At 31.4% G+C, this 23178-nt stretch overlaps 2 protein-coding genes across 6 annotated transcripts; one reads left to right on the top strand and one right to left on the bottom strand.

Moving 5' to 3' along the window:
- Nucleotides 1–872: 872 nt before the first annotated feature.
- LOC105646792 (F-box/FBD/LRR-repeat protein At1g13570) lies at nucleotides 873–4401 on the bottom strand. 5 transcript variants are annotated; one of them, XM_020684369.3, is made up of 5 exons: nucleotides 4236–4401; nucleotides 3492–3545; nucleotides 2093–2967; nucleotides 1814–1972; nucleotides 873–1356 (listed from the first exon to the last, which is right to left on the bottom strand). In XM_020684369.3, the coding sequence occupies exons 3-5, from the start codon at nucleotides 2954–2956 to the stop codon at nucleotides 1078–1080; spliced, it is 1302 nt and encodes a 433-aa protein (XP_020540028.1). In that variant the 5' UTR covers nucleotides 2957–2967; nucleotides 3492–3545; nucleotides 4236–4401; the 3' UTR covers nucleotides 873–1077. The 5 variants fall into 5 exon arrangements, with proteins under 5 accessions (XP_020540028.1, XP_020540027.1, XP_012088118.1 ...); XM_020684368.3 differs by having other exon boundaries at nucleotides 2093–3038; nucleotides 4236–4400; XM_012232728.4 differs by lacking the exon at nucleotides 3492–3545 and having other exon boundaries at nucleotides 4236–4400.
- Nucleotides 4402–10897: 6496 nt separating this feature from the next.
- Nucleotides 10898–13028, top strand: COL2 (CONSTANS-like 2). Its single transcript, XM_012232726.4, has 2 exons — nucleotides 10898–11742; nucleotides 12523–13028. Exons 1-2 carry the CDS (start codon nucleotides 10951–10953, stop codon nucleotides 12880–12882), a joined length of 1152 nt encoding a protein of 383 aa, XP_012088116.1. The 5' UTR covers nucleotides 10898–10950; the 3' UTR covers nucleotides 12883–13028.
- Nucleotides 13029–23178: the final 10150 nt, after the last annotated feature.

Consider the following 23178-nt stretch of genomic DNA (forward strand, 5'->3'; position numbering starts at 1 on the left):
TTTTTAAGATTTTTAATTTTAATACCTAAAAATTTTAGGCACGATTAAATAACTTTTGCAATAATAATATTCATCTTTTTCAATTATACAATAAATATTTAGTTGATGTAATTTTGCAAATTAAATCGTTCAATAGAATAATTTTATAAAATGTGGTAAGATAAAGCATTTAACAAGTACAATTCTATAAATTGAAACGTTAAATGAAGCAAAATTGCTACAAATTTTTTTTTTTTTTGAAAAATTAAAATAAATAAATAAAAGAAAAGGGAAGAAAAATTTTTTACTCTTCAGAGTGAAAAGTTAGGCACAGAAAATAAGTAAATAAGTAAATAAATAAATAAAAAGGGAAGAAAACATTGTTTACTCTTCAGAGTGAAAAGTCTGACACAGAAACAATAAGGGAAAAGTAGAAAAGTGCTTAGGCTTATATTCTCTGCGAAGAGACTGCCTGAATCATTGATTGAAACCTAGTAAAATAGTAATAACGAAAAATGACCAAAAAAACCAATCACTCAAAAAAGAATAGAAGAGTGTTTTGATAGCATAATAAGAAGCATCAGCATAACAAAAGAATATCCGCTAGAAATAAGAAAGAAAAGATCATGATTCATGGGGAAGTTGGATAAAAGCTTGAGAAGATATAGAAAGCTCAATTCATCTCCATAACACAGATAGCCAGCCAAAAAGCACTAGTTCATTAACCATAAACAAGCTAGAACAAGCATTTGTCACCAGGAGCTTTAAATAGCTCATGAGCCGACTGATTTCAAGCTCTAATCGTGAAAATATTTTTTCACTGCAATTTAATGCTAAGAATCATATGGTATATACTTCCTCAGCGAGAAATGCAGATATCCAGATAATCCACCTTGAAGCATATCTCTAATTATTGTATTATATGGGTATAAAAAAAAAATTATTTGCTTATAAACAAGCATCACTAGTTTATGTCAAATACATCACAACAAATTTACATGCAAGAGACTTCAATGGTTGCCATTGTTTTTAAATTACAACATGAAAAACCTACGAAAAAAAATCAGAAATGCCTTTGGAGGTTTGACGAAGGAAAGCTTACAGGGTTAAACTTGTAAATTTCACATGTTCAGAAGCCCGGTCGAGTTGCTGCAACAGTAATTCTGAAATCCTTTCACCGCCGCTGTACTTTACAATAGTCATTAATTCCAGCATTGGCGAATGAGCAAGCAAAAGTTTAATGAATTCCCATTCAGTTCCTGATCCAAAGATGCCTCTAATCTTCACTACTTTGAGTTTGTTGAAATAGAAGTCGCAGAGACACTGTGCTCTGACAAAATCAGTAACAGTTGTATGTTCCTGACTAGAAGTATCAACCTACACAGAATAACAAGGTAGAAGTCATCTCCATCAGCATGTGAATCCCACGCAAGCATCAAACTTAGATCACTAATTGGTTATATACTTTGGTCCTTCTATTTCAAAATTAGTTATTTAAGTCTTGAGATTTGTTAATACTCTGCACTTTAGTCCTTTATTATGAGAATACAAAATTTTCACCACATTTAGTCCCTGTTGCTTTAAATTTATCCTTCAAATTTTAAATCAATTTCTAGTGCCAAAATTAATTTTAAAACACTTTAGTCTCTAGAAATCCTTTAAAACCATTTACATTTTTACCGGTGACCAGTAGTACAGTCATGAAATTGTTATTTTGAAATAATAGGGATCAGGCAAACCTCAGGGTTTTTCTTTGTTTATCCTAATTTATTTCTTGACCACCAAAAAATCACTACTCAAAAAATTATAATAGCTGTCCGCCAAATTAACTCACCGTGATAAGAAGTTCTTCTAAATTTGGGCAGCTTCTAAGAATAGAAATAGAAGCCTTAAGGTCTCTCAGACGGGTAAATCTTACTTCTCTTAGATCAAGGGCCAAAAGGCAGTTGAGCATGGTAGGAAGTCTTTCAGGTACATCATCGTTAGCTAGAAACTAGATGCAAAGCATGGAATAATATTGCATGAGAAGTTTTATTTATTCTAAGAATTCGAAAGAAAACAATTAAGATAAATAAATAAACTCAAACAAAGCTTTCAAGTATAAAAATAATACCTCAAGAAATTGACCATACAAACTGAGCTTGTTTATACTATCTAGACAGCCCAAAACTCTGACTAAGTTGCAAACTTTCCCTTGCTCATGACGCCGAAGTATAGCATGTCCATACATAGGAATCATGCGAATATCAACAGTAGCTAGAAGCGAACTACTTCCAAGACAGATATCTTCAAATTTAGAATCTAGTTTCAAGTATTTTATGTTTGGGTTGTGGATCCTTACAAAAGATAAATGATCAATATTCCATAGTGTCAATTTCTCAAGAACAGGGCAATTGCAGATTAAACTTTCAAGCGTATCGCTCACTATAAATGAATGACTAAGCTGAAGGCTTTTGAGGCAATCAAATCCTCTAAAAAAAGTAGGAAGCCTGAATATACAACCATAAAGCTCCAAGCAATTAAGCTTTGGACAGGAGAAAACACAGGAAGGCAGCTTAAAACGCTTTATGAAACTGAAGTCCTGAATAATTAACTCCTTGATTCCTTTCTCTGTTAGAAAATCTATCCACTGATTTAAATCAGAGTAGTTTGGACAGCAATATGTTGCAAGCTTGAACTTCTCTATTGGACCACTGTGATAGAATCGAACCTTGTTAATGATTTTCATAATTTCTACCCACCTGGCTACCTTGTCTGATAAGGAGCTTCGGATGCATTTATCATCGAAAACAAACTGAGAAAGGCCAGTCCACTTATATCTCCATTTCCTTGATAAGATACTAGTCCTTGCAGCCTCTCTTAGCGGCAGGTGCACTAGGATGCTGTCTAAAACATCCCACGGTAGGTTACTTATCCTATCTATCTTTGCCTGGTTTTCCATTTCAGGGGGCCTGTGATATTTCCCTAGATTGTTCATCCGTTATTTGGCTGAATTTAAAAAAAAAAAAAATCTAAATAAATAAACTGGAATAGGTTCTTGAGAGAGAGAGCACAGTGACCTGCAAAAGATAATTTCTCTTGTGCATAAAAATTACTAAGTCAATAAAAGAAGAGAAAAAGAAAAAGTTATGAGCTAGAAGAAGAAACGAGAGTATAAGAATGATAACTGCAAACTTGTAATTTCTTTTCGTACTGGTAAATGATCTTTATGTGGAAAACGACTTCTAAGCCAAAAAGAAGAAAAATTCAAGAGAAAAGGGGAAAAGGCATGCAAGCATTTCCTATTGCGTAGGAGCGTGAGTGAGAAAGAGAAATAAGAAGTGAAAAATATGAGACTAGCCAAATGCAGTTGAAAATCACTCAATTTTATGTATTAATTCCCTGTTTGAAAGAGAGCCAATTCTAGTATGTTGACATAATAATTGTACTCATAATTTGTTTGGCTGACAAGAATTCTATCTCACCCTAGAGCAGCTGTAAGTGGAGGACAGAAGTAAGGTTTCATGCCTAACCTAACAAATGCGGACATCATTGTACCTCCCTGACAGTGAGTAGCCACTCATTTTCTGAAGTTCAGAGAAAGTGAAACAATAAGCATACAAGTAACAACAAACAAGTGTCGTCAGGTCAATATAATCAGAGGCCAAACTCCAAAGTTAACGTAATTATGACACAACATTTATTATGATAAGAAGATATTCTAATAGAAATGGTATTGAAATGAGAAACATATTCTAATAGGAAACAACCGCAACAAAGCTTTGCAAGGATAAAGGATCAAACAAGAAACAAATTTCTTGTCATTGGGGAATACCAAAAAAAGAAAAGAAGAAACAAAAGAAAATTAAAAATAACAACAGTCAATAATAATTACTTAAAAACAAGCAATTAAAAGCAAATATTCATCATCATTTGGAAGACTGAGATAAACCCAAATTGTTATTTTTTTAATAATGTTATAATATGAAAATGGGTTTGTCTTTTTACAGAACTCCAAATAAAAATTCCCCAATTCCTTTCCTACTTTTCGAAGCAAGCAGAATAATCATTTCTTCTTTTTCAGCGAATTTTTTTACTAATTCTTAAAATTCTGTCAATAATCAGAACAAATCCACTTCTTCAAGCTTCCATTCTCAACAACACCAAACAGTGATTCAAGTTGATCAGAATTAGGATCCAAGCTAACCACACAATATTCATTTATTGTATTTACTGAAGAAGAAAAAAAATGAAAAAAGAGAAGCTGAAAAAATTACCTTTACCATAAAAACCGGTGATCGGCGACCGGCTATCCGCCATCGGCGACGACTGAAAGTGGTTCTGGTGGACCCAGTGTGAAAGAGGAGGTTGGTGTTCTCAATTCTGTCTATGCAACGTTAATAGATCCGTTATTCTTAATGTTTGGATTAGCTACAGTAATTAATTATTCTCTCATATTTTGCTTCAATTATGGTATCAACATCCACTTTTAAAAAATTACTTAAAATCCAATTTTTTATTTTTTATTTTATTTTATTTTTCAGAATATGTGTCTCCAACTCGGATTAAATAAAAATATATTCTCAACATTAATGACTTCAGAATTTGGATTAAATAAAAATATATTCTCAACATTAATGACTTTAGAATTTCAGAATTTTTATCTGTAGTCTTATGGCAAATTTGAGTAATTTTATCTAATAAATTTTTTTTTTGTCAAATCGTACATACATTTATCATTAAATTATATTTTTATATACAATTAATTTATATATTATAAATTTGATTATAAAAGTAATTCTTATGTATCATGCATAATATGAGATGATCAGCATAATGTAAGAATACCCATATTGAGTAGGATTTATTTTACAATGAGAAAATTATTTAAAACTCTTTGAGATTTTTATTAATGTATATTTTGTCTCAAATTGGATGTGTTTAGGTTGATAGAATTTAAACTATAAAAAATATATATTTTATTTATTTGTCAGATTACTTCATTTTGGTGAGATAAAATAAACTATAATCCATGGATTTGGTAGATTTTATAGATTTTAATTGTATGGTTTTAGAGGAAACAAAAATCATATTTCAAAATTAGAATTTTCTCAATTCATTATTTACATTGATAGTATAAATTAAATCATTTAATTTCATTCTAAAAATATTTTTTAAATTTATAAAATGATGTAATACCCTTCGGAATATTTAAAGGGACTCTATGTCTATAATTCGAATTCAAAACTTATGATTAAATGAGAAGTGATCTCTTTAATCTCATCCATTCGGATTTTATTTTGTTCTATTAATTATTCCATGCTTAAGGCTTCTTATATATATATATATATATATATATATATATATATATATATATATATAAAAGTAGCTATAATCTCTCTTGGAGAGTAGAGCGGAAAGGTTTTTGATAGTAAAGCGCGCTTCCTTAACTTATTTGCTCACCCTTAAGTGCTGATGTCACTTACCACCTCAATCAACACCTTATTAATTTCATAAAAAGTCTTTAATTATGCGTAATGAATTTTTGACGTCATTAAATTCTTAAATTTTTCTACTACTACATTAAAATTTGTTACCCGAAATATTAAATTTTGATTAACATTTTTAAATTCTACATTATTAAAAAAAAAAATCTTTGTTTTGCCCTTTCTTTTTTTTTTTTTTTTTTTTTTTTTTTTTTTGCCTTAGTTGAGCTTAGGGGATGGAAGCAAGATGGGCTTTGGCAAATATCCAACCCTTAAAAAAATCAATTTAAAGTGATAGAACCTGCAAAATACCTAGCTGAGCTACACTCTCTAACTGGTATTACTATTTGCTATTCTGCTTCCAATCGAACCTGCAATAGAAAATTAGAAATTAAGAAAATGGACTTCAGGCCCAATAAATGAGGTACAAAGTGAACTGGATTTATTCAAACCCTCTCAACAAATTTTGTTTGAGGCCCAATGATTCTCATATAGTTCTACTTTGGGCCGACCTAAGAAATTGCGATGGATAGGATTCAGGTCTAGTAATCCACTGTCTAGTAATAAAATAAAATATAAACTATTGATAAATGAATTTAATTTAATTTTACTACCATTTGTTATAAATGAATTTAAATATAATTCATTTTCATATTTAATATATTTAATTCAAAACAATTGAATTTCACATATTTATATTTAGAATAAAACTCAAAACTGTTTTACTTTTATTTTCTAAAATATTCTTAATACAATAATTTTAGGCTAGGAGGAGGATAAATAATTTTATTATGAAATTTAATTTTATAGAATTAATTTAAAAAATTTAACCTATTTTGAAATAATTTAATTCTATTTAAATTCATAGAATTGAATTTAATGAATTGAAACTTTTACCTTTCATTATATTCTAAACACAAAAAAATTAAATTTATAAATGAATTTCATAAAATTTTATAGAATTCATTTATTTTATATAAGAGTAAATCTTTCTATACTTATAACTTATATATAAGTTATAATGAGTTTAGATAATATACTTAATCATTTTCGATTTCAAATGTTTGAATAGATTACAACAAAGTTTCGATTTATACCAGGTTTTATAGAAAGAGTTCAGCTTCTACCAATAGAACTTTCCATAAAATGTGAGTTTATTATCATAGCTTATGAATTCCAACCCATTTTTTCCATCATATAGTAATTATTTAATGTTGGCACTTTTGATTATCATGAAGATATTTTTAATTATTCAATGAAAAAAAATAATAACTTAAAAAAAATTGTTTATATGAAAACACTTGCACCAATTAAGCGTAAGCAAATTTTATCTGTTGTTGGTAAAGATTTAGCAAATTATAAATTTGAACATTCATTCTTTTCATTTTCAAGTAGACGTTTTCGAATTTTCTTCCATGCAAAACAAAACAATTGATGCGTCAAAATCAAAAGATCATAATGGATAAGTATCAATGTCTTCTCCTCACCACAAATTAAATTTGCCTTAGCAGTCGACAAATTATCTATTATAATATTTATATCAACACTTATCTCCTACATTAGTTATACCCTCTGAAATTCACAAGTAAGGTTTCAATCCAAAATTCTTAGATTTGTGCTACATATACATGAAGGGACGAATATGTACTTTCAAATTGTGTTGGATGAATTGTAATATAATATAATTAAATGTATTAATATAGTATAAACACTAAAATTATATTATGTTAAGTTTCATTTCAATTCATAAGGGTAATATATATTTAAATCTCTAAATTATATTTTAAATAAAACACTTTCATCACATTATTCTTGAGAAAGTACTATTACATTTCAATCCAGTATTAAATTTTTTATCTAAAAAATCGGCACTTTTCATTCAAAAATTTGGCTTTAACTTACAAAAAAATCATGACTCATGCGATTTGTTGGAAAAACACTCTAAGCTGACCTTCGTCCCTCTGACACCCCAAATAAAAAACTTTGTAATATTATCACCGTAAATTCAAGTTTAGCTAAAGTTTTAAATAAAAAACTAATAAAGTGGGTTTCATAGAACCATCTCAGGTTTACTTAAACCATGACACCATTTTGATACCAATACTCACCATTTCACTTGGTCGTTTTTTCACCAAAAATCCTTCATTGCTAAAGCGACTCTCTTCTCTCTACCTCTCCTCTTCCTTCTTCTCCTTCTTCATTCGCGATAATGGTGAGTCGTAGTAGCCAAATCTCCTTCTTAAACTTTTACAATTTCTACACAATCTTGCAAAATCGATCAAAGATAATCGATATAGGCGTCTTAGGAAGATGATTAAAGCTCACATTGCCAATTGAAGTTGCCGGAAACAACTCAGGCGAGTTGGACAGGCGCCACTTTGCAACCAACCTCTCTCTCTTGATCAATGGCACCACAAAACAACGATGGAAAGTTGCTCTTGAAGTGAAAAACAAGGAAAGATGATCTTCCTTTGGAATGGTATCTCCCTTGCGAACAAAACCCCTCAATAAATTTGTGGCTCCTGTCTCCTTTGCGAGATTCGAATGAGAGAAGTTGTTGCCACCATGATAATAGTCGGTAATGGGGATTGAACTCAATCAAAAATGAACCCTAGTTAATGAGAAGTTGGTATCAGAACTGTGCATTTTGATGCCTTGAATTAAGTGAACCCAACATGATTTTGTGGGATCCATTTTATTAGTTTTTTATTCAAAATCTTAGCTGAATTTGGATTTAGGGTGATAATATTATAAAATTTTTTATTTGGATCGCTAAGGAACGAAGGTCAGTTTAGAATGTTTTTGTAACAAATCGCATAAAATTTTTTTATAAATTAAGCGTATAAATTGGGTATATTTTGTCAAGAAAATGTATTTGACTAACAGTAAAATGCTGATTTTTAGTACCAAAAGACTTGATAGTGAATTAAAATAAAATTATAAATATTATAGTAATTTTTTAGAAATAGAGAGACGAAAAGTGTAAATTTAAAGAGTTAATTATATTTCACTTATTCCTCAAATATAATGTAATTATATATAGCTTTGCAATGGACCAAAAGCGGTAAACGAGGGGATCAGAACAGTCCTCTTAAGTCTCACCAACACGTGGTGGAGATGCATCCTAATCCATATGGCTTGTTTCGTGGCAGTGCGTTATTGGCTGGAGGTATTTCCATTGGGGTTTTTCTGAGTCAGCTTCCCCTCTTTATGTAAGGATAAGGAAGTCATTTGGTTTGCACATCAGCATCCGCACCGTTTAAATTGAGAAAAAGAATGCAAGTGAAGTGATACAATCAATACAAGTCAGCATTGATGAGATGCAGATGTGTTTTCCTGTGGGACCCTCAATAGCTTTTTGGGCCACTCATAGTTGTAGAAGAAGACAAAAAGTAAAAAGTAAGACAAACTAAGAATGTTGAGGAAAAGTTGTCCCAACTTGCTGGGACAAGTTTAAATAAATCGATGATTCGATGTTTAGCAATGAAGTAAATGTTCGTTTTTATTCCATAAAATTATCGGTTTGAGTAATTTTTTTATAAAATATTAAATATTATGTATATTAATTTTTCATAAATTATATTTTAATTTTTAAAAATTAATTCAAATATTATATTATTAAATATTTATAAAAATAATTTTTAACGTGTTTAAAAAATTCTTACCTAAAACATATTTTATCGCAATTTAATATATTTGAAGTCTAAAAGTGCAGATTCATTGATTGTTCCATCAATTCAGTAAACCAACTAAAAGGAAAGAAAGAAAAGAATGGGATACAACTTACAAGAAAGTGGAAGGAGACAGGCTAAGGTGGTTTCCTTTTTTGTTATCTTAGTAAGTATGATACTATACCAAATTTGTCAAATGCATTGTGTGATCTTTGTATTTTTAATACAACTGATGAAATGGTGTTTCTTTTTTGGCATTTTTACAACGCCTTGATTTTATTTCGTAGTAATATCAACTTTTAAATACACAATAATTTTTTAATAATTTATTAAAGATGAAATTGATGATTTATAAAATAGTAAGCTCAATTGTAAATGATTTGCAGTATTTTTAAATAATTTCTAAAATTTTATAACGGGTTACAAAATAATAACTCTATATATATTTTATAATAATTTGTAAAAGTGATTTTTTTTTTTTTTGACGTGGCCAGATTACAGAAATAGCTTTGATTGCCAATATTTTGTATTACTTACTAATAACTTATTGTGAAATTGCCATAATGTAAAATAATAATTCTGATTAACAATATTTTGTAATACTTCCTAATATTTTATAAAGTTTCCATATTGGAAATCGGAGTTTCAATTATTTTGTAATATTTTTTAATATTTTGTAAAATGTAGTTTTTCTTTGTAAAAGTTGGTGATTTACAAAGTTATAGCTCTGGTTATTAATATTTTGTAATATTTTTATGTGTTCTATAAAATATGAATATTTTTTATAAAATTGCTGAATTACAACATAATGGATTTAAATTTTAATATTTTTTAATATTTTGTAAAATGTAGGAAGCCTATTTTTTTGTGTGAATTATTCCCCGTCCTTTAGTTCAGGATGCACAAACTTTGCTCTCTTTCTTTTTTATTTTCTTTTGAAACATTGAGATATATTTAATTTTTCTATCTTATTAATTATGGAGTAACGCTAATTTATTTTATCACTCTTTATAAGAACATAAAAAGCCTCGATTTCAAATTATTTTCACTACATGAATTTTCTCACCATGTTTTATATTTTTTTTTCTTTTTCATAATAAAATAAATTCAATACACATGTTTTATAAATTTATAATATTATTTAAGTTCATTTCACCGCTAATGAAAAAAAAAATAAAAATATTAAAGCCTATTATTTCTTCCATCACAAAGAAGTAGGGTAGAATGCGCAATATATAAAATTCACTTTGTATTTTTATAAAAAAAGTTGATAATATTATAATTTAAAATATATATATATATATATATATATATATATATATATGTATTAATCATTGGAAAATAGGAAACGAATTACGGAGCTAAATTAATAATAGCTCAGGTACGTACGGACTACAGTCTCAACTCCAGAGCAACACGATTCAATATAAGCTGCACTTTAAAAAAAATAAAATAAACATTGAATTTTAGTATTCTGTAACTGACGCGTGTGCACCGAATCTAATCTTAATACAAAATGGGCCCAAAATAAGTTCGACAACGACAAGTGTCTTCGTGGAAAGCGAGTACTATTTCTTTCTCTACTCGAGACAGTAACACCCATTACAATAAATGATTCTAAAAGCCAAAGCGGCCAGCTCAGACTCAACCTGGACCCACCTCAAAACTCAGCCAACCACAAAGATAATGCAACAAATTTTCAAACCACTAAATTTATGCCACGTGTAACCCAGTGGATTCTCTTTTCCTCTACAGTTAACCCTCTCTTCACTTACTATCCTCTCACTCATAACTCAGAACTCAAATCCCAAAACATTAACACTTACATTTGAGCTATGCTGAAGGACGAGAACAACAACGATGGCGGAAATGGTGGAGGTAACAACTGGGCGCGTGTCTGCGACACATGTCGCGCAGCTGCCTGCACTGTTTATTGCAAGGCAGACGCGGCCTATCTCTGCGCTGGGTGCGACGCCCGCGTGCATGCTGCTAACCGCGTAGCGTCGCGCCATGAGCGCGTGTGGGTGTGTGAGGCGTGTGAGCGAGCTCCAGCTGCCTTCATATGCAAGGCAGACGCAGCGTCTCTCTGTACCGCCTGTGATGCGGATATCCATTCAGCAAATCCCCTCGCGCGTCGCCACCAACGTGTTCCGATTCTCCCCATTTCCGGTGGCCTCCACAGTCCTCATGTTGGACACATGGGTGGGGAGAATACGGAAGACATGTTTGTGGAAGAAAGAGAAGAGGAAGTTGGTGAAGAGGAAGAAGATGAAGCAGCTTCTTGGTTATTGTCAAATCCTGTTAAGAATAGTAATAATCAGAATAGTAATAATAATACAAATGGATTCTTGTTTTATGGTGGTGGTGGTGGTGGTGGTGAAGTTGAGGAGTACTTGGATTTTGTTGAGTATACGTCAAATGCTTGTGGTGATCAGAATCAATATTCTGATCAGAACAGTTTGCAGCAGCAACAGTATGGAGCTGATGGTGTTGTTCCAGTACAGTGCCTTGAAGCAGGAAAAGATCAAATGATTAATCATCATCAACAGTACCGTAATTTTCAATTAGGGTTGGAGTTTGATTCCTCAAAACCAACTTACAGCTATAATGGATCAATCAGTCACAGTGTAAGTTTTTCTTAATTTTCTAATTAATTCTGTTAGTTAATTAATTATCTCAAAACTCTATATATTGTTTGGTTTGATGAGCTCTGTTTAACTAATTGAGTTAGTTGATTTTTGTTAAATTGCTTTATTCATATTCACTCGGAAGAGTTTAGATAATAATTCCACAGTGACTCTCGACGGGAGAATCCAGGCTATTCAGGAAGAATTGCAGAGTATTTTAATAGCTTGGTTCTTCTAGTAAATTAATAATTAATTAATCATTTGGTATTTTTTTATGTGTGGTTATGGATATTCTTCGTCTACATGTGATAATTGGAAGGTTAGACCAAACTCCAAATTCCATGTACAGGGTATTATTCTTTATGTTACTTTTCTGCACTTTAGCCCTTTCTTTACCCTTTTCTCTGCTAAAAGATGGAATCTGAATGCTCAAGTGTTTACCCACTTTTCCTTTTTCCTTTTTCCTTTTGCCTTTTTCCCAAGTCACCATTTGGATTTCAGATTCTATAATATCATCATTTTTTTTTTCTTGAAAAAAAAAAAAGAGACTAAATGTTTCTAGATTCAACTTTATTTTTTCTTCTAAGATTAATATTAACATAAATGAAGGATTAAGGCACCTAAACTTTTTTAAGTTCTCAATCTCATTTATTACTGTTCTACTGGCACATAACATATGATCTTTGATGCAGCAAATATACAAGACATTACATTTCTTAATAATTTCATGAGATTCTTAAACAAGATTCTAAATTTCTTTTCTTTTTTGTCTGTAATTAGGTCTCAATTTCTTCAATGGATGTTGGAGTGGTGCAAGATTCAACAATGAGTGAAATCTCAATCTCACACTCAAGAACTCCAAAAGGGACAATTGACCTTTTCTCCGGTCCTCCAATGCAGATGCCATCCCAACTTAGTCCGCGGGACAGGGAAGCAAGGGTCCTAAGATACAGAGAGAAAAAGAAGACCAGAAAGTTTGAGAAGACAATCAGGTATGCGTCAAGGAAGGCATACGCAGAGACCAGACCACGAATCAAAGGCCGGTTTGCAAAGAGAACAGATGTAGATTTTGAAGTGGATCAGATGTTCTCCACAACATTAATGACAGAAACTGGATATAGCATTGTCCCATCATTTTAAGTCCCGCATCGAAAGGATAGAACACTTGTTTATATGAGGGTTCTGCTAGTTATTACTGAAGTTGTAATACTAATACTTTAATACATTATGCTTTCTGAATTTAATTTATCTCGATCAATGAGAATCTGTTTTGGTGGTTTTGTCAATTGTCTTTATTCATAATGCTCTTATCTTGTAAATGCCTGTATATTTATGATTTTCGAATTGTAAGCTAAAGAAATATTTATTGCAATCAATTTTCTCATATGAGAAATGAAAATCGAATTTGGATCAGTACTGGTGTTAAAAAGGAGGATTCATTATGATACCTTTCTGATGTTCGACTTATCCACTGAGGAAATCCAGCCTCCATAGATGTGCAAACTGACTCCTGGATATCCCTAAGCTGTTAAAAAAAGGGAAAGGAAAAAAGTTCAACCACAGTGGCAATAACGACATAAAGGGAGCAAATGCAGTAATTTCATAAAGGAATAGAGCTATTGATACCTTATTGTCTGTTGTAATTATTGGAGATTCAAGGAGCTTTCCAGCTTTTCGCTAAATCAAAGCTCTGCCACTTAAAATATGCACTTTTTTTTGCCAGAGACGACAATTTCTGTACCATCAAGCTTACATGCCAATCCTTTTCTCCACTTAAGTATTCTAGTTGAAGATTGTAATACAGAAGGAAAAGGGAGCTTAGGTCGTAAGGATTTTCTACACAACCATGTCATACAAAAAATAGAGTCAGGAAACAAGAACATCATATTCAATTCGTTTTATGGTTGCAACTATACAAGTAGAATGGGAAAAAATAACAAAATGAATAAGATCTAACTGTGGACTAGTGGTAAAATGAAGTGAGGAATGAAAAATAGATTATGAAGTTCACAAGTCCACACGGGACATTTTACAAGGACACTTAACAACTTTCCAAACCATAAGATTATTCAAATGGGCTGATAATTACTTATACTTTGATAGAAGGCATATCTTTCAGGCTTAGCAATCTATCTCCTAAATTTTAGATCCTTCTACTTATTCATTATTCTTTACAGTTGATTTACTGTAAAATTCATATTTTAAAATGAAGAAAGAATATGAAGAAGAATTAAAAAAAGCAAAACGAGTAAGGTGCCAACAGAAGTGAAAATGCCAACACTACAGGAAAGATAACCAAGGCGATCATTCTAGAGATCAAAGTTATTGCTATATTGTCTATGTCTTGTTCTTCTAAGCAAGCATTTTAATCACATATTATAAAAATCATGGTCATATCAGAGAGGAATAAACCAACAAATACACTTGCACCTAGTAGCTGATAAAGATAAAAAATATCCTTCTCATCATGGCATATTTTATTGTACATTCGGAGATTTTTTGAAAAGAAGATTGCCCCTTTTGCAGTATGTGCAAGCCAGTGAAACACAAAAATTATAGCACACAGAGGTGTAATTCAGAGGTCTTTTCTGTGGAGGAGATCACTTCATAGTCTGATACCCCATGCAATTTTATTATATGAACAAAATCTCAATCAGATGTGCTTTCCCACTTTAAAATTGAGGTCCTTACTGAGCCCACGAACCTTTTAGTATCTGTATCTGCTCTGGTATATGTCAGTTACAAGAGCTTTATGTCCTCAGAAAGCAACTTGACACTAAGATTCTTATTGTCAATGATATTGTGCTGCAGCCAACCACAGTGTAGATTCTTATTGTCAATGAGTATTGACCAGTTAGGTATCAATTAAGCATCCGTCAACATGAGGGGGTTTTTGCATCAAATGTAATGAAAATCCAGTTCATGAAGGCGCAAAAAAAGCGAAGGGTAGAGGCTCTTACTTATCTTTAAAGCAGACTGCACCTTTCACTTTTCTAATTGGAAAACAAAGTTCAGCCATGTGGAAATGAGTCCCTAATATTTAAATACAGAAAACTATTGTGGCCACTTGTCTACAGCTATAGTACTCAAATTGGCCCAGTTTTAGAACATTTTCTTGCTGTCACATTTATGCTCCAATGCTGTTAATCGGCTAAATTTTATCAATTTCTCCACTATCACAAGAATTGGCCTTAGATCCGAGCTTTATTGCAATAGGTACTTCTCCACCAAAGATAAGCAGAATATGCATGTTCCTTTGGTTATATTAAACTTGGCACCTATGTAACTTAAGCGAGTCGGCTTCTATATCTAAGCCAAAAGACACGTTAAAAATCCTCCCCACAAAATTAATCACGCGTCTAGACCTGGAAGCATAAGTTGTAGGGTTAGTCTTGGTGCAGCCATAAGGTTACACTCTGCTGTGGCCTGATTTTCACTGCTCGAAACCACAAAAATTAAGACCCCTTGAAATGCAGAATGTCAGACTGCATGTAGTTAATCCTCCCCAGAGCATGGAATGCAAAAGCTTGTGTACTAGATTAAGATCCTTGGGAGGTACCAAATAAATGACACCTGCATCAGGACCTTTTTTGAAGTAATATTAGTCCCCTAAAATTTAATGATCTTGTTAGAATTTCGCTCAATCAACAAACAGATTAAGTCCAGTGGATTATAAGTAATAAGAGTATTTTGAAAACTCCTTTGGCACAAAGGAAAGAAAATTCAAATTTTCCTATGTGACCAAATTTATAGAAATTCTTTTAATTATATTGTTCTAGACCGTCAACCTTCCTTCAGCATCTCAGTGGAAAAATTGAAGTCCTCAATTTCAGAATAATAGTTTCTAGTTTTTGGTGTTAGATGCTAAAATTCTAAAGCTCATGAAAATACATAAAGAAAAAAAAGTAGTAGTAGATTGCACCTTGTAAATAAAGGTTTGCACTTTTAGGATCTAACAAGATAAAGAGAACATAATTCAGCCACAGAAAGTGGAGACCATTTGTAGATTTATATCCTTTCCATTGACTCCAGACTGATTCTTGCTCCTCAGATTATCAAATTCTGCTCTGCCATTCGTTGATCATATTTGCTTTTCCTTCACCTATGCAAACCAAGATTCTTACAAGCAAAATTATCTATATGTATCAGCAAAACAATCTGGACCAGATATTTTCATAAATAAGGCCTCCTGTCCTTTTGGATGATCATCAGAGTTATTTAGTGGGCATCCTTGAAAGTGCAAAAGTGTGTTATCCCCTTTCCAAAAGTAGATATGCTGCTGGAAGGAAAGCAAGTTAAACCAAAAGAAAAAAGATAGAAAGAATACTCTAAGATTACTGTTGGATGGCCAAAAATGCATGACGGCATCGTGTTTAATTAAAACCACTCAAGCATGAAAACCTTTCTAGTTTTTGCTCACTTCTCAAGCTGATGTAGAAACTCTTAGATTTGGATTATCAATTTATGCAAATTCTTCAACGGCTTTCCAGGAAATGTATCTGCCAAGTATGCATTTTTACTAGGTTTTGAATTCAGCATTCAAACCAGGTATATCAAAAGATGAAGTGAAATGATTCCACGTCACCACTTCATCCTGCACGAAAATAGACTGGGAAGAAGGATAAGAAGTGTTAAACCTAGAACATGATTTCTGATCCATCGACGGCAAATATAGATTCATAACACCATTTTGGTCCAAGATAAATTATCCACTTTCTTTTTCCTAAGTTTAGATTCATTTTCCAAGGATCATCTACGTTTGCAACTTTGACTACTAAGAGAAGTTCTTGTTTTAGTTTTTGATTTCTGAAAGTAAAAGATGTTCTATGTGAAGATACATTTGGATTCATGAAGCTAAAAGGACATCTCAGAAACAAAAGCATTTTCCTTGAACTGTAAGCTCAATCCCTTCAAGTACTCATCTATTGCTCTCCTTTCACCACACTAGACAATCCACAAGGAGACTCCAGATGCTGTGATTTTCTTCATCATTGACAAATCTTTTACTTTCACCAACATTAATAGACTTAAAAATAGAGAGAAAAACTGACCATCAACTTGAGCTACTTAAGAACTTTTAATACTTAATTAGCATCAGCTTTCAACGTTCAAATAATTACTTCAGCCTTAACCACTCATATTTTCTGTTGGTTTAGAAGAGCAGAAAATTAAGGAAGAGAAGGAAATTCTGCAGAAAAAGAAAAAGCTGCAGATTTTGTGAGTGTGAAGAAACAATTAATTTCTTATTAATTCCATTACAGCATAATGTAAACATTTATAGTAGAGCTAGTCTAAAGTTTGTTCACCAACCTTCCATAAGTCAAGGAAGGTTGTTCACCAAACCTACCTAAATTCCATTACAGCATAATGTAAACATTTATAGTAGAGCTAGTCTAAAGTTTGTTCACCAACCTTCCATAAGTCAAGGAAGGTTGTTCACCAAACCTACCTAAAAGCAAGGTAGTTCACCTACCTCTTGACTTCAACAAAATACAACAAAATCTAAATGACTTTAACAAGATTTCTCCAAAAACTGTCAACAACACTTGCATCAATTTTACTTCAATGGAGCTGTAACTGTAACTTTAACACTCCTCCTTGATGCAAGAGTTGAGACAAACATCAAGTCTATTCCTAAGAAATTCAAATCTTAATTTTTTTGCAATGCCTTGGTGAAAATATCTGCTGCTTGGTCTTCCGAGCTGCAATGAACAATCTGAATTTTGTTTTCCTTTTCAGCTTCATGAATTGCATGATACTTGATTTTTGTATGCTTGGTTTTTCTATGGACGATTGGATTCTTAACCATAGTGACAGCTGATTTGTTGTCACAAAGTATTTTAGTTGGATTTTCTTGCTGAAAATTCATAATCATCTTCAACTCCTCCTCCATGGCAGCTCTCCACTCAGGCAATTTTAAGGCTTCATCCACCTGAGTTGGTTCAAGTGAGAAATCATTACATCTGCTGTAAATTTCATCTAGGGATCTAGTCCCTCTAATTGCATAATCATCTTCATTATCAACTGGAAGTTCTTGCTCTTGCTGAAAATTATCTTGTTCAAGAACTGATTTAGAATTTTCTGGTTCCATTTTACTCCAATCTCATTCACCTTTCTCATCAAATTTGACACTCCTGCTGACATACACCTGTTTAGTAACAGGATTCAAAATTCTGTAGGCTTTGGATTCATTGTTGTTTTCAACTACAGATGGCAAATCAGCAACTAACTTCTTGGATTGTAGCAATTTTAATGAATTAAGATTGGTGTGACCAAGTCTCTTATGCCACAAATCAGATTCTTCTTTATGACTCAAGCAAGATTCTTCTTCGAATCTTCTTAAGTTTAGAGGAAAGCTTCTTCGTTTCATTTTGACAGCAAATAACTTTGAGCCAAAATGATCACTTATTTCACAAGTTTTATCTTTAAATAGCAAACTGTAATTCTTATCCAGCAATTGACCAACCGAAAACAAGCTTTGATTTAGTTCCGGTACGTAAAGAACATCGGAAACAAGCTTTGTACCTGAAGGAGTTTGTACAATCACATCTCCTTTGCCTTTGACATCAACAAGCCTACCATCTCCAAGTCTGACTTTTGAAGAATAGGTTGTATCCAAGCTATCGAAATTCACCAAGTTTGGTGTCATGTGGTTAGTGCAGCCACTATCAACAAGCCATGCTTCTTTAGCTTCAATTGAAACATCACATTTTTCGATTTCTTTTGCAGCAAATAGTTGTTCTTCATACTTTTCAGAATTTTCGGTGACTTGTGCATGATGGGCTTGTGTTTGTTGATTCTGGTTTGTAGAACAAACTTTCTCGGTGTGACCAAATTGCTTACACACCTTACATTGAGCTCCAGGTCTGAACCAGCAGTAGTTCTCAGTGTGGTTTGTTTTTTTGCAATGTGGACAAGGTGGAAATCTATCTTTCCTCCAATTTTTTCTGAAATTGTTCTTCATTTTTGGTTGTTGAGTCACTACAAGAGCCTTCTCTCCAAAGGTTTTTTCTTCCCTATAGGCTTTTCTTTGTTCTACAGCTTGTAGAGCATTTGAAAGCACATTCAAGGATATTTGTGACATGTCCCAAGTTTCTTCAAGAGAAGAAATCTTGGCTTCAAATTTTTCAGGGAGAGTCACCATAACTTTCTCCACAATTCTCTTCTCTTCTAACTCTTCTCCCAACAATCGAATTTGGTTTACAATTTTCATAATTCTATCAACATAATCTTTCACCTTTTCATTTTCCTTCATTTTCAACATTTCAAATTCTTTTCTTAAATTGAATATCTGCATCTGTCTAGTTTTTTCAGATTCATGATACTCAATTTTTAACTTCTCCCAAGCTTCATGTGCTGTCTCACATGTCATAATCTTGGTGAAGATAGGATCTGCAACAGCTGCATGGATATAGGACAGAGCTTTTGGAGCCTTAGCAACCTCTTCTTCATGTTGTCTAATCTGCTGAAGGGTTGGATTTTGATTAAGAGGTGGAGGTACTCTGTTTTCCTCCACATACTGCCATAATGCAAGCCCCTTGAAATAAGCTCTCATCTTTACAGCCCAAACATGATAGTTTTCCCCATTAAAATGAGGTGGTGAAAGAGACATGCTGCTGGAAGCCATTTGAGGAAAAGCAAATAAACAAAAAAAACTTCACAAATTCTGGTTTATTTGGTGGCTTTCTCTATGACTTTCACTCAAACACACACACAGCCCTTTGAGATCAAGGTTGCTCTGATACCACTTGTTGATTTAGAAGAGCAGAAAATTAAGGAAGAGAAGGAAATTCTGCAGAAAAAGAAAAAGCTGCAGATTTTGTGAGTGTGAAGAAACAATTAATTTCTTATTAATTCCATTACAGCATAATGTAAACATTTATAGTAGAGCTAGTCTAAAGTTTATTCACCAACCTTCCATAAGTCAAGAAAGGTTGTTCACCAAACCTACCTAAAAGCAAGGTAGTTCACCTACCTCTTGACTTCAACAAAATACAACAAAATCTAAATGACTTTAACAAGATTTCCCCAAAAACTGTCAACAACACTTGCATCAATTTTACTTCAATGGAGCTGTAACTGTAACTTTAACATTTTCAACTCTGGGAAATGTGACTCAACAATGCATTTACTGTGTCATTCTAAACATTACTCAAGACACCATTTGTAACGCTTCGAATTTACTGTTAATACCCCTGTTAATAAGTCCTAATATTATCCTTCAGATGTGGATTAACAGCTCAGTATGAAAATAGCTCTTTTCACCCACCCCCAACCCGAAACAAAGCAACATTTTGGTATGTTGCATAAGCAAAAGTACAAAGAATCCAAGAAGCCTAACCAGAAGAGAGTCTTAGAAATACCCAGAAACCAAGTCTGCGGTGACCGGAGAAAGATAGAGAAATGGAATCTGCAACTCTTTTTAAAAGAATAATAATACAAAAAAAAAAAAAAAGACAAAAAAACAAAGCACTGTACTTGGTGTTTACATATATGCAATTTCCTAAACCCAATTTTCGCAAACTCAATTCCAACATAATTAAGTGAAACAATTGAAGCTGAGAATGGACACTGTTAAGGAGTTTCCACAGCTAAGTTTTCCATTTCAGAAGGGAAGTAGCAACTGGCAACACCTAATAAGCATACGTAATAATAATAATGAGAATCTGCAATCAACTATGCACTTTAATAGGAAACAAACCTGACGTGCATTTATCTAATGAAAAAGCTCGTCCTTCGTTTCCGGCAGGAAAGAGAAAATAAATTATTGATCCTCAAGATAAACTCAAGATAAACTTTTACCCCAGCTTGTAAAATTTATTAGTAAATGAATTTATTACGTTACAATTTAAAATAAAAAATTTAATTGAATTTCATAAAATTATATTTAAAATAAATTTTTAAATAAAAATTTATTTGTCTTTATTTCTTATAACACTTTTGACATAATAATTTAACAAAAATAAATAACAAACATCAATCATATTTATCATGTACACTATAATAACATGTCATTTTTTATTAAAATATAAATATAAATTTCATATAAATAAGCAGACGCTAATTAATTAATTATATAAACAGTAACATTTATCATAATAATTATTTTTAATTGATGTAAGAAATTTTGTTGATTTAAGTAATTAATTTGAAAACTGAAAAAAATATTAAAAATATTATTAATGTTTTTAATTGGATTTGAAAACAATTGTTGATATTCAGTTTTTATAGTTTCACAGTAATGATAACTAACGTTATTACTAGACTTCACAATAATATATTTCTATATTATTTATTACATAAAATTTTTGTAAAATATATATATATATATATTTAATCTTAGCAAAGTGATTCACAATAAAATTATAATCAAAATCCTCACCAAACATTAATTATTGAGCTAACGTTTAATTAGTTGGTGGGGTTGTTTTCTTTTGATGTTTCCAAGCCAAAAGCCATCTTGTATACCAAAAAGTAAAACAAGTCCTATATTTGATCTATCAAATAATGGAGCACAGTTCCCTATTTTACGTGGAATTTTTGCATCCATAAAAATGATATGGTTCAATTATTTTTTTTTTTTTTTGACATTATATGGTTCAATTATTTAATTATAGGTAAGTAATTATTTTTTATAATTAAAAATCTTGATGCACTATTTCATTGGTGCTTGGAGGCCCATAAACGTATGAAATCCACTTCCAACTTGCCAAAACTAATCATTTTCCATTATCCTAATCTTCTTTTAAAACCGTGTTAGCCCACAATATTCCCATGGATAATACCTAGTTTTGATACCTTTTTCATGTTTTAACACATAATTTTTTTGGATGTAAGGATAATATTAATCCGCTGTTTCTTTTCAGAAAATAACTTATCTTTAGAAAATATTTTTCAGGAAAAATATTTTCTTTGAAAGTTATTTTTTAAATGACTTATTTTCTGTTGTTTGGCTGCAATATTAAAAATTAGTGAAAAATATTAAAAAAATTTTAATTTATAAGACCATAATAATAATAATATAAATTTCATATTTTAAGAAATTTTATTGTTAAATATGAGAATAATGTAAAAAAATAGTAAATTACGAAAGTCACCAGTGACTGACAGTGGTGGCCTGTAGTGAACGGTGATAATAGCTATTGATGATTAATAAATTAAAAAAAATATAGATTTATAATATTATAATAAGTTTGTCAAAGTTCGAAAAATATTTTACGCTCTCGAAGATGGGAAGCCATTTTCAAGGAAAATGACTTAATTTTCCTTTGATTAAGAAAATATTTTTCGTTAACTTATTTTCCTAAACGTCTCTCCAAACAATGAAAAATTGTGGAAAATATTTTCTTGCAAATTATTTTACGGAAACAAATGGAACCTATAAATCGATTTCTATGCAAGTTATTAAGTTTATCTTTGTAATTAAACAAGAAAAACAAATATGAATCATGTATAATCAGGTTGGTTTTCTCACTTATATAAAAAGTGAAAGGTCTCAAATTATCCCATGTTATGTAATCCTTAATGTTATTTTCAATCATTAGGCCTCCTAATGAATTAAAAAAATAAGAAAAATAAATTATATACACGAGAATAAAGAATCCGAGACATTTCTATATAACGAACTCAAAGTGAGAAATTACTCTTTCTTTTTCTCACAAATAATATGATACTTTTTATAGTATGAGATTAATTTTATTTCAGAATTTATGATCGATTTTTCATATATCGAAATCTTTAATTTTATGGAAATAATGTATTGAATTAAAACGTATCTTATCACTTCAACGATTCCTTATAGGCAGGGGAACTACTCTGATTAAGTAAGGATGGACTGATTTTCTTGTGTGATGAAAAGATATGATAAATTAATTAAGTTTTGGGTCCATCGTGGTTTCCATGAAGGGTCCTCTCTTGTATGGAAATGCAAGCTTGCGTCAGCTTCACCCAACATTATCTAACATGAAATGATTGTATACATCGTACATCATACATCATACATCATACATTATTATTATTATTATTGAAATTATTTGCGTCTAAAGGATTGCATGGCTATAATTAGCAAATGCATATTGGCAGATCACATGGAATTATTAAGAGGTATTATGGTTGAAAGTATTTTTTTGAAAAATATTATTTTAAATGTTTGTAGTTATTTACAGTATTATTTACCTGTTTGGCAGATTGAATAAATAATATATCTGATCAATTTTTTCAGCAAACTGGTATTTTTATGCTGTTGAGGAAAAATAAGTTAGAAATTTTTTTTTTTTTTTTGGTTTGCAAAGTAATTTAGAAGCTTTTATGAGTAATATATGTAAAACTCTGGAGAGGTCATTATTTGGATTTTATAGATGACATTTTTAATTAATAATGGATTAAATCACTTAATTTATTTTTTTATAGATGAGTAATAAATTTTTTTTTTCATAT

The sequence above is a fragment of the Jatropha curcas genome, chromosome 4, assembly GCF_041381405.1.
Source record: "Jatropha curcas cultivar XTBG-Jc1 chromosome 4, XTBG_Jcur_1.0, whole genome shotgun sequence".
Taxonomy (NCBI): Eukaryota; Viridiplantae; Streptophyta; class Magnoliopsida; order Malpighiales; family Euphorbiaceae; genus Jatropha; species Jatropha curcas.

What these genes read in the sequence shown, in the direction of transcription:
- LOC105646792 (XM_020684369.3), bottom strand. Translation starts at nt 2,956, where the DNA reads ATGAACAATCTAGGGAAATATCACAGGCCCCCTGAAATGGAAAACCAG. An exon ending in TGTATGGTCAATTTCTTGAG is followed by an intron (nt 1,973 to 2,092) that starts GTATTATTTTTA and finishes CTTTGCATCTAG; the next exon opens with TTTCTAGCTAACGATGATGT. An exon ending in TAGAAGAACTTCTTATCACG is followed by an intron (nt 1,357 to 1,813) that starts GTGAGTTAATTT and finishes TATTCTGTGTAG; the next exon opens with GTTGATACTTCTAGTCAGGA.
- COL2 (XM_012232726.4), top strand. Translation starts at nt 10,951, where the DNA reads ATGCTGAAGGACGAGAACAACAACGATGGCGGAAATGGTGGAGGTAAC. An exon ending in ATGGATCAATCAGTCACAGT is followed by an intron (nt 11,743 to 12,522) that starts GTAAGTTTTTCT and finishes GTCTGTAATTAG; the next exon opens with GTCTCAATTTCTTCAATGGA.